This window comes from Vitis riparia, chromosome 1 (genome assembly GCF_004353265.1).
Source record: "Vitis riparia cultivar Riparia Gloire de Montpellier isolate 1030 chromosome 1, EGFV_Vit.rip_1.0, whole genome shotgun sequence".
In the NCBI taxonomy this organism is placed as follows: domain Eukaryota; kingdom Viridiplantae; phylum Streptophyta; class Magnoliopsida; order Vitales; family Vitaceae; genus Vitis; species Vitis riparia.
The window spans coordinates 1,396,875-1,408,597 of record NC_048431.1 but is presented as its reverse complement, the minus strand read 5'-3'; the positions used below and the strand labels follow the sequence as shown (position 1 = coordinate 1,408,597).

General features: G+C 29.3%; 2 protein-coding genes across 2 annotated transcripts; both read left to right on the top strand.

Moving 5' to 3' along the window:
* The first annotated feature begins 3,767 nt into the window (after positions 1-3,767).
* LOC117914480 (F-box protein At5g65850-like) lies at positions 3,768-5,000 on the top strand. Its single transcript, XM_034829827.1, has one exon. It carries the CDS (start codon positions 3,768-3,770, stop codon positions 4,977-4,979), a length of 1,212 nt encoding a protein of 403 aa, XP_034685718.1. The 3' UTR covers positions 4,980-5,000.
* A 3,734-nt stretch (positions 5,001-8,734) lies between these two features.
* On the top strand, positions 8,735-10,592 carry LOC117914470 (putative F-box/LRR-repeat protein At4g13960). Its single transcript, XM_034829820.1, has 4 exons — positions 8,735-9,826; positions 9,923-10,123; positions 10,223-10,279; positions 10,572-10,592. Exons 1-4 carry the CDS (start codon positions 8,735-8,737, stop codon positions 10,590-10,592), a joined length of 1,371 nt encoding a protein of 456 aa, XP_034685711.1.
* Positions 10,593-11,723: the final 1,131 nt, after the last annotated feature.

Below are 11,723 nucleotides of genomic sequence, written 5' to 3'. Positions count from 1 at the left end.
TAATATATGGAAAGATTTACAAAAAATAATCAAAGGAAAAATTTCAAAAGAAGAAGAAGATGGTTGTTCAAAACCTAAGGACACAGAAGAACCAAAAAGTCCTGAAAAAGAACCAATAAATCCTGAAAAAATAACCATACAAACAATAGAACAAGTAAATATGACAAATAAAGTTAAATCTATTATTTTTCCAACAACAGTTAAATTAAAAACTATAGAATTAAAGGTAGATACAATGTTAGATACTGGAGCCAGTAAAAACCTTTTATTTGAAACCTTAGTACCTCAAGAAGATCAGCAAACATTAGTTCAACCAGTAGAGTTAATCCAATACAATCAACAAAAACTAATACTAACCAAGTATATTTCAAACGTACCAATTATAATTAATAACATAACCTTAGTATTGCCCCAAACTTATCTTGTACCTACCATAAGTTTATATCCTTTTATTTTAGGTTTAAATTTTGTACATTCTTTACAAGGAGGGATAACAATACAAAATAACCAAGTTAGTTTTCATCCTAAAACCACAACAATTGTTTATACAAACATGGAAAATGTATTAAATAAAAATCATAATGTAACATCTCATCAAATTAGCAAAGAGGAGGCACAAAAGGATAGCATAATTAATGACTACTCAGAACAATTAAGAAATGCAAATAGATTAAAAAACCTTATATTAGAAGCAGAAAAAATAGGAATTATAGGAGAAGACCCACAGAAACATTGGAATAAAAATAAGACAACCTGTAAAATACCAATTAAAAACCCAGATTTAACAATAAAAACGGCAGATATAGCATGCAATCTTATAGATACAAAAGAATTCAAAATTCAAATAGAAGAATTGTTACAAAATAACCTTATAAAACCAAGTTTTAGTCCCCATAGATCCTCAGCTTTTTTAGTTAGGAACCATAATGAAGAAAAACGAGGAAAAGCTAGGATGGTTATTAATTATAAAAGATTGAATGATAATACATATGACGATGCTTATAAAATTCCAAACAAAGATTCTTTAATTAATTCTATTCAAGGATGTAAATATTTTTCTCAGTTAGACTGTAAAAGTGGATTTTGGCAAATTAGACTAGAAGAGGATAGTAAACCATGGACAGCGTTTTCATGTCCTTGTGGATTATATGAATGGAATGTAATGCCATTTGGACTAAAAAATGCTCCTCAAATATTTCAACGAATGATGGATAATATTTTTGGCAAATATTCTTTTGTTCTTGTATATATTGATGATATTCTTGTCTTTTCATATACTCTTCAAGAACACATAAACCATTTAGAATTGATTTTTGAAAAATTAATTTGTCATGGATTAATAGTAAGTAAAAAGAAATTGAAATTATTTAAGACTCAAATAGAATTTTTAGGATTAGAATTAGAGGATGGACAAATAAAATTACAAGAACATATAGTGCAAAAAATAAATAATTTTCCAGACAAACTCGAAGACTTAAAAACCCTTCAAAGTTTTTTAGGATTATTAAATTATGCTAGGCCATATATCAAAAACCTTAGCAGATTAGCTGGACCCCTTTATAGTAAAACAAAAAACACAGGGCAGAGATATTTTAACCAAGAAGATATTAAACTTATACAGAAAATAAAAGAACTTGTGAAACATCTCCCAACCTTACATTTACCCTTAGAAAATGAATATAAAATAGTCCAAACTGATGCTAGTCAAACAGGATGGGGAGGTATACTTTTAGCAGTAACTAATATAGGAGAAGAAAAACTTTGTAGATATTGTAGTGGAACCTTTAATGATTATCAAAAGAACCTTAGTTCTACAGATTTAGAAATTGAAGCAATAATATTAGTCTTAGAAAAATTTCAATTATTTTTGAACCAAGAACAATTTACTTTAAGAACCGATTGTGAAAATATTAAAAAATTCTTTGAAAACAAAAATTCTTCAAAACTGTCCACCAAAAGATGGATAAAGTTTCAAAACTCTTTAATTGGTTTTAAACCTAAATTTGAACATATTAAAGGAAAAGATAATATATTAGCAGACTGGTTAAGTAGACAAATAATTAATAATGTTAATAATACTAATGATTGATTTCATGATTACAGGAACATGGCTCAAAGAAAACCTACAAAAGCTAGAACCTTTCAATACGGAACCATATGTCTGAATGAAGTGTTGAATCCAAATCTAAGGTTTAACTCTTTATTTTCTCAAAACCTTTTTGAAGAACATAAGGTTATTGTAGATAATTTTTGGTCTCTAAAACCACAGAGTTTTTCGAACCAAAATTTAGAATACGCTTATGGAAAAACAGTGTCAGCTTTAGCCCAACATTTACAAAACCTTCAAAACCAACTGATTGCTTTAGAAACCCAAAAATACCAAAACCTCAAAATCCAAGAAAATCAAGAAAAACTGATAGAAGATTTAAAAACCAGTAGAGTGTCGATCAATCAAACTAGCTGTTCAAACAGTCAACCTGAAGTAATTAGTTTAATTAAGAAATCAGCTCTTCTTACTGAACAATATGAAAGGCTTGTTGTTAAAAACATAATTGGAGTTGATAACTACTCTTTTGTCAAAACCTTTTTCCTACAAACTCAATATAACGAAGTGTTTAAAAATCAAGAACTTTTGTATAAACATTTTAGAACTAAAAATGTCGGGATAAAAACAGGGTATATGGCATATCACGACCCTGAATTTTTCTTTGTTATATACTTAGGTTATGTAAATATGTCTGTTGTAAATAAAGAAAATTTTGATTTAGTACCGCAACTTATGGGTCAGGGAATTTTAAAGAATGTTTTTATGAACCATATATCTCAAATCCCTGAAAATTTCCCAGAAAAATTGAAAGATATTTTAACCTATCTTTTTAAAACCGAAAAATATATAGATATTTCTTTTGAAACCATTCCACCTTTATTTCAACCCGATGGATCAGTAGTACCAGCCTATCACCATGTATATATAAAACATAATAAAGAACCACTTATTCCTCAACAAGAACCAGAATGGGAAATGACCCGTTCAGATGAATTTCCAGAATTTTTTACTCGCTTTAGAGCTTTTCAAATCTATGATCTTAGACCAACCCGGAATAAATTATTTTATCTCATTGGCGAAACAAAAACCATGTCTATATGGAGAGTAGAACCTTTAGAACACATTATTGTTCCAAAACCTTTTATTACTTCTGAAGAACAAGATTTTATAACCGAACTCAGTGTAGACATACCAGAATGGGAAATGACCCGTTCAGATGAATTTCCAGAATTTTTTACTCGCTTTAGAGCTTTTCAAATCTATGATCTTAGACCAACCCGGAATAAATTATTTTATCTCATTGGCGAAACAAAAACCATGTCTATATGGGTGCTAGAATAAAATTATTATAGTTGGCTGTTATTTTCTTACTAATTGGATATAACTTACTTACTTGAGTTTTATTCGTTTTAAGATAATTTTAAATTTCATTTGAGTAATTTTAGATTTCATCAAATTTGAGTCTTATTGGTTTCAAGACCATCTCAGAATTTATTTGGTTTGGGTTATTTTTGTAAAATTTAAAGTAAATATATATTTATAATTTCTATAATCTTTTAGAATGAAATTTTTTATTCTTGTTGAAAAGAAATCCTAATTTGATGCCGAGAAAATATAGGAATTCTCGATGATGTGAAATCACTGTTTGAATAGGATTGAACTACAATTTAGACGTATATAAATTAGGAACCCTAAAACCAGAAAATCACATGCACCAAGTATGAAGAAGAAGCAGGCCAGAAAATCACACGCGCCGACTGAGAAGAACAATATAGTTTCAATCGCTGATGAGTTAGTTTTTGAAATACTCACCTACATTCCCGTCAAATCTCTACTCCAATTCAGGAGTGTTTGCAAGAGCTGGCGGTCTATGATCTCCGACCCATCGTTCGTTGAGGCCCATCAATCCCGTTCAGCCACCACTCTCCTCATCTCCTTCCCGGACACGCGCCGCCCTAGCGGGAGGCGTCATCTCTTCTCCATAAGCGATGGAGAAGCGCGCCAACTCTCCGGATTCCCTCACTGGAATAATTCTCAGTCCGTAAACGGTTTGATTTGTATCTACGAGCAGATTGATCCTTCCTCTCCGAAACTATCCTTTCGCGTGATTGTCTGCAACCCCAGCACTGGAGAACGCGTGACTCTTCCACCCACACACTTCTCAAAGGCAGGCTTCTCTTTTTGCCACCAGAACATCTCTCTAGGGTTCGACCCGTCCACCAAGACCTACAAAATACTAAGGGCATGGTGGGGAAGGTTCGAGGGCCCCATACATGAGATTTTCACTCTAGGCAGCCACGCATGGAGAATCATCAAAGATGACCCAGAATATGCGTTGGAAACAAAGGGGATTTGCCTCAACGGAACCATATATTGGGCCGCAGCTTTTGATTTATCGGTAGAGAATTCTAGCTTTGTCGTCATGAAGAACAGAGTGATAGCATTCGACGTCGGAGAAGAGAAGTTCCGATCTGTTCCCGTCCCTCCGGAAGCCCCCATATGGGAAAAATACAAATCGAACGTCATACAAATCGGTGGGCACATGGCCATTGCAAGCTGCCCAGAGGTGGCGACAGGCATTAGTACTGCTATGGTAGTCTGGAAATTGGAGGATTCTGTAAATGGGGTTTGGAGCCAGAAGAGAATTCTGCTGCCTGAATGTTGGATACACAGGCCGGTACCAAACCCAAGATTTGGTCGTTTTTTCGTTGCTTCCAGTGATGGTGGTAAGATTATACTGATTCCCAGCGGGTTTTTCAGAGACTTTTCATTGTTTCAGTGTAACAAAGAGGAAGGGTGTTTGTGGAGGGAGGCTATACATCGGCCACCTCATGATGATTGGGTTTCTCGTTCTTTATCAATTGTTAGTGCTCGTCAAGTCTGTGAGTATGTGGAAAGTCTTGTATCTTTGAAGGAAATTTGCAGGTTGTAGTGGTTTTGATTCTGTTCTTTCTGAGAGGTAGTTGATTTAATGTTTGTTCATCTCAGACCCATATATATTGACAAAGATTCAACCCTTTTTATTCCAATAAAATAATTTCGTAAAGTTCATAATTTGCTTGTATATTATAATAGGGAAAAAATTAGAAAATATTTTTAAAAAGTTGAAAAATTAGGTTCTCAAAAAATTTGAGGGAAAAAAGAAAAAAAAAACAAAGGAAAATAAAAAATGGATTAAAAGTTGATAAATTTTTTTTTATTATTATTTCAAACTCATTTTATTTATTTTAACTTATTAATATAAAAATTAAATAATTTAAAAATACATAAGTTTTTAATTAGTTTTAATTATATTTTATTTTCTTTTATATTTTTTATAGTACAATCAAATATTAAAAAAATCATTTTCCTTTATATTTTTTTATTTCCTTAGTATTTTCCGAAAACCAAACATAACCTTGAGATCTCATCGACAACACAAGAACTTTGAAATATTAATTTGAGTTCATTTACTCTTGTAAATGAAGTGAGGCTCAAGCTTATCACCCCAATTTTAGTTTCATTCTCATATACTGCCATACTGCCTTGCCACACTGTCATAACTTGACATGGATTTCTCCCATGATTGAGTGGTTTCTTGCATTGAAACATTTACTCACACTGTGCATGATTCGTCATTGTAAAGCATCAACACTTGAATTTCAAAAGGTGTCTCTTTTTCTGAACATCAATTTCCCTTTGTTTGGTTTCAAAAAAGAAAAAGAAACATTAAAGAAATTATATTTTTATGTTTGATTTCACTATAAAAAATAAGTTATATTATTAAAATTAGTTATAAACTTATATTTTTGTATTATTTAATATTTATATAAAAAAAGTTAAAATAAGCAAAATTATTTTGAAGTAACATATAAATCTATTTTTCTATTTTCCTTCTCTAATTTATTCATTCTAGTTTTTTTTTTCTATTTTCTTCCCTCATATTTTTTCTTAAATTTTTTGGGAGCCAAACATAGTCTTAGGCTTCATGTGCTAGCAATATAGTTCCTTCCAACTTCTCATTTATGTTTGTGATTTATATGATCCTGAGCATCTAAGGACGAAAGTTGATTAATATTTTTTTTAAGTTATAGAGACCTGATAGCTTTCTTGCTTCGATTCTCTTCTTCCAAACACACTATCAAATTTCAAATAGATAATAAGAATGAAAAATCAATTCTATCTCACATTGTTAATGTGCTCATAGATTGTTTTTTTAGAATAAAAATAGAAACAAGAAAGTTGTTGTTATGGAAACAAAATTTCACACTTGGTAAGAATTTGGTTCATTTTTATATAATATTTTGATTCATTTTTATTATATTATTTATATTCTTATTGTTTTTGTATGGAACACAAGTTCTTTACATTCCGTATGCAGTAATAGGAATAGAAGTAAAAGCAAATTAGACTACTATTTGAAAGAGAGAAATCAAAACCATTTGGTTATGTTTGGTTCTCAAAAAAATACTAAAAAAAAAAAAGATAAAAAAATAATTTTCTAATATTTTATTTTATTATGAAAAATAGGAAAGAAAATGAAATATAATTAAAATTAATAAGAAATTTATATATTTTAAAATTATTTAATTTTTATATAATAGAGGAAAATAAGTGAAATAAATTAAAAAACATATAAAAATAATTTATTAACTTTGAATCTAGTAATTTTTTTTTTTTTACTTTTCTTTCCCTAGCATTTTCTATCAAACTTTTCAAAAACTAAGCATAATTCTCAAAAATAATTTTGAATTATTTTAAGAAATAAACAAAATTATTATTATTATTATTATTATTTTAACTTATTCTTTGAGATGATATAACACAAAAGTTTTCAATTTTAGATTTGTTCTAAAACATTATCTATTTTGAGACCAACATATTTTCTAGTTAAAAAAAAAATAAAGATTGTTTTAAAAATAATCTTTAAAATCATTCCCAAATTTATTACCATGAGTATATGGAGGGATTACACGTGGAACATGATACAAATAGATTGATCGTCATTATAGACTACCATGAGTACATTGACAATTTTATTCTAGCATATAAGGTATATCTCAATAATTTTTATTGAAAACTTAAAAGTTATGTTTGATTTTCCAAAAATACTAAAGAAAAAAAAAATTTAAAGGAAAATAATTTTTTCATATTTGATTGTCTTATAAAAAATATCAAAGAAAATCATTATATTAATGAGTTAAAATAAATAAAATGAGTTTAAAATAAATAAAAAAAAAATTTATCAACTTTTAATCTATTTTTTTAATTTTCCTTCACTTTTTCAGAATCAAATATAACTAAAAGGTTGTTGCAGAATCAACGAAATCGTACAAATATAGAAAGATTTAAAGGGTTGGTGTGGGCTAAGGCGTTAAAATTAAGCTAAAAATATTTTTGAAAAACTCCTCCTTCAACACTTGCAAAAGTCTCTAAAAAAGAGCATGTGATATGATAAAATTTATAAGGAAATAGTGAACAAAGTTATATTCAAGGGAGAGGAAATGTGGATACATTATTCTATGCTATTCTTTAAAACAAAAATAAAAGGAATGTGGGTGTAGTCAACAAATTTTTATTTTTATTTTTTATAAATGCCCAGCTTCTCATGAAGTATAATTTTTTTTTTAATTTTAATTTCATAAGAGCTAAAAATCTCAACTAAAACCAATTATTATTTTAAGTTTCTAAAAATTTAAGAAATATAATTTCAAAGAAATTCTATTTAAATGGGATTATTATTTTCTTTTTCTATTTCCTAAAATTTGGAGTCTTGAGGAATTTGAAACCGCCTTCAATCCTTTTATTAATGTAGATGGTTCCGTATTGGTGTTTGTCTCTAAGACTGCATGATAGGTGTTTGAGAAAATGGCTGAGGGTATGAAAATTATTCTGGAATTTGGGATAAGATGAACTGTGAAGGAAATAGAAGAAGACTGAGAAGGAAATTAGGATTTGATATGTTATATATATATAAATATATATATATATTGTTGGTTAAAAATAAAGTGTAAGAAGAGTTACACTTTTGAAAAATAACTTTTGAAAATAAAGTGTAAGAAGGGTTACACTTTTAATGTGTGAATTAAACACATGATTAAGTTTTAAAATGTTACAAAACTTGAAAGGTTAAGAAAGACAATGAGTCTTCTCATCTTTGTAACTTTATAAAACTTAAGAGGTTAAGTGTAAGAAAGTTACACATTTGAGATTAAATCATGTTTAATGTGTGAATTAAACATATGATTTAATTTTTTGAATGTTACAAAGATGAAGAAATTGAGGAAGACAACGAGTTTTTTCTCATCCTTGTAACATTTTTTCAACCCTAAGAGTGTTTTATATGACTTTTCTTCTTTTAGAAATCTTATGCAGAAAAGTGAAAAGGCTTGATCAATCCCAAGACTATTTCCATTAGTTCTCTAAAGATTTCTAGAGGTGGGAGGAAATAGAGTCTTTGGACAAAGTTCCAAGAACTTGTTTGAGTCTTTCTTGTGTTCTTCTTCTTCTTGTTCTTATTTTGTAACTTTTAGAGTTTTATTGTATCAAAGTGAGTGTTTGAGAGTGTTTCTTTTCTCCATTGTATCCAAATTTTACCAACATGATATTGATTCTGCCAGAATAGAGGAATTCTTTATGATTTGAAAGTCCTATTTCAATATAAAATTGCAGAGCTCGATTTCTAGTACATTCAACCAGAAAACCATCATGGTTAAGGATTATGAAATTTCCGACTTGCCTATAGAAATCATTCATCACATCATGTTCTTTTTGCCAGTAACAGATGCCATTCATATTAGTGTGTTGTCAAAAAGATTCAATCATGCATGCCGAACCTTTCAGGTTATGGAATTTGATCAAGTGTTGTTCTTCATGAAGAGCAAAGGGACAGCCAACCAGTCGCAAGCGAGTGTATATGGAGAGAAATTCATTCAGAAAGCGATGTTGATGCGATTCTCCAACTACATGGACGATTTTCTTCGTCGTCGGGAACCAGACATTTTTCCAAAAAAGTTTAAGCTTCGAACTCTTTGCGTTCCCAACATAGACAGATACATCGACTTTGCTTTAGAGAAGCGTGTCCAGGATATGGAAGTTAACTACGCTTTTCTTGGTACGCCCTTACCCATCCATTCAAGCATTTTTGTTGCCAAATCAATAAGAGTTTTGAAGTTGACAGGCTTGGACTTGGGTCTTCCAAATTTGATTCTAAGCGACTCTTTGATTGAGGAATTGAGCCTCAACGACTGTTGTGTGCCCGAAACCATTAGGGTTCTTAGCGAGAAACTATTGTTGTTGAAGTTGGCAAACTGCATGAAACTACGAGACATCGAGATTGATGCACCAAATCTTCAATCTTTTACATATGATGGCGGATATGAACCATCTGAGATCAATGTGGGTGCTCTGAAATCTCTAAAATCCCTATCATTGAAGAACGCACTTATCACAGATAGTTGGATTGAAGAGAATGTCTTAAAATTTATTAGTCTTCAAAATTTGTCAATTAATGGGTGCAGAAATTTGAAGAAAGTTAAGATCGCTCATGGAAAGCTCAAGAACTTTGAATTTGTTGATTTTGGTAATAAAGTGGAGCTCGAGCTCAAGCTTATCACCCCAAGTCTAGTTTCATTCTTCTATACTGGCATACTGCCCTTGCATACTGTCATAACTTCAACTCAATTCAAAGCTAGGCTCTCCTTGACACAGATTTCTGCCACTATTGAATGGTTTCTTGCATTGAGACATTTACTCGTACCCTTCAATTATTGTAAAGTATTAACCCTTGAATTCAAAAAGGTACGTCTTCTTGTCTTCTTCAACAAATTGATTTTCAATTTCTATGCAACAGTAGTAAAGTTCCTTACAATTTCTTTTTGTTTGTGATTTATATAGCAAGTGGTTTTCCCAGAAGAACTGAAAGATAGATGGATTGCCCCTATGTTTGGTCTCAAACATTTGAGGGTAGAAGTTAATTCATGTTCAGTGAGTTATAGAGACTTGGTGGCTTTCTTGCTTCAACTTTCTCCTCATCCAAACACATTGTCAATTGTTCAAAGCTTCTATTATCGAGATGTTGTAGAAAGGGTCATCAAGGTAATGCAAAGCCATAACGGTCATGAATTTTCTTCATCATGTTCCCTACTTTTCAATACAAGTTTAACATATTTGGCATTTTTCTGGTTTGATTTTTAGTTCAAATATGCGAAGAAAGTAGCAGAAGAGGACTCAACTTGCTGCAAACACCTTCCGGTAAAGTGTTGGCGACATTATTTGACAAACATCACAATGGAAAACTTTGAAGATATAGATGACAAAGAGAGTTTAGTTATGTTTTTCAAGGATGATATGAAGATGTCTTTGAATGTGGATGAGAAATTAATTATATGCCACATTCATTAATGTGCTTAAGATTGTTTTTTATTCTTCGTTTTAAAAATAAAATTTCATCCTTGTAAGGATTTTGATTCAAACCTTGATAAAAGTGAGGTTTGATTTTCATAAGAATAAGATTTTTTATTTATTCTTATTTTATTTCTAATAGATAATTCAAGTATGGTATTGAATGGATATAAAGGAACGATTTCATATTTTCACTCCCAATTTCAATTTTTCGAAGTTGCTAAGGGGAAATATTTTGACAATTTTGCTAACATCAATATCAAAAATCAAAATTTTGGGTTATAATTTACCAATTGGGTTATAGTTTATCAAATAATGAATATTTTTATTTCGGTTATTGTTTTTTAATTAATCCAACTATAATAATAAATAATCCTTCTTCCACTGTGCGAACTTGTTCTAAAAATAATATTTGAAATCTAGGCTTTAAGATTTTGAATTATTTTAAAAAATGAAATTTTGTTTAAAAACTCAAATAAACAAAAGATATATACATATATTTTTTCTTTAATTTATTCTTAAAAAAATATAATATATAAAAGTTTTCAAAGTGTCTTTCATATTTTTAATCAAAAAACATCTTAAATTTGTTTTTTTTTTAATTATATACTTTAAGAATAAATTATTAGAAAACATTAAAAAAAATTTATCAAACATATTTTTTTAGTTAAAGAATAAAAAATATTTTTTAAAATTGTTTCTAAAATTAATCTCATATTTAGAGTGAGTTTAACAATGATTATAAGAAGTATTTATACTTCTTTTAACACTTAAATTTTTTATCTTTCAAATATAATTATTGAAAAATGTCACAAATTCTCAATTAATATAAATTCTTTTTGATAAATAATATTATATAGAATATTTCTCATTATATTATTACAATGTTAGATTTCCTTATATAATATTAAAGCTTGCCGCAACACATAAATTATATTATAAATTTTTTTAAAAAATAAGGACAACAAATATATATTAAAAGAAGAAGAAATGTGGATACATTATTCTATGATCCTTAAAAACTAAAACAAAAGGAATCAATTCTATCTTGCAGAAATACCTGAAAGTACATTTTTTTTAAACGTTGGCGACATTACTTGATAAACATCACAATGAAAAACTTTGAAGATGTAAATGACAAACAGAGTTTGATTACATTTTTTTTAGGATAATTTAAAGATACCTGAAAGTGCGAGAATAGAAAATAAGGATAAGAAATCAATTCTATCTCACATTTATTAGTTTCAGATTGTTTTTTAAAATAAAAATAGGAACAAGAAGTTTCATAAATTCG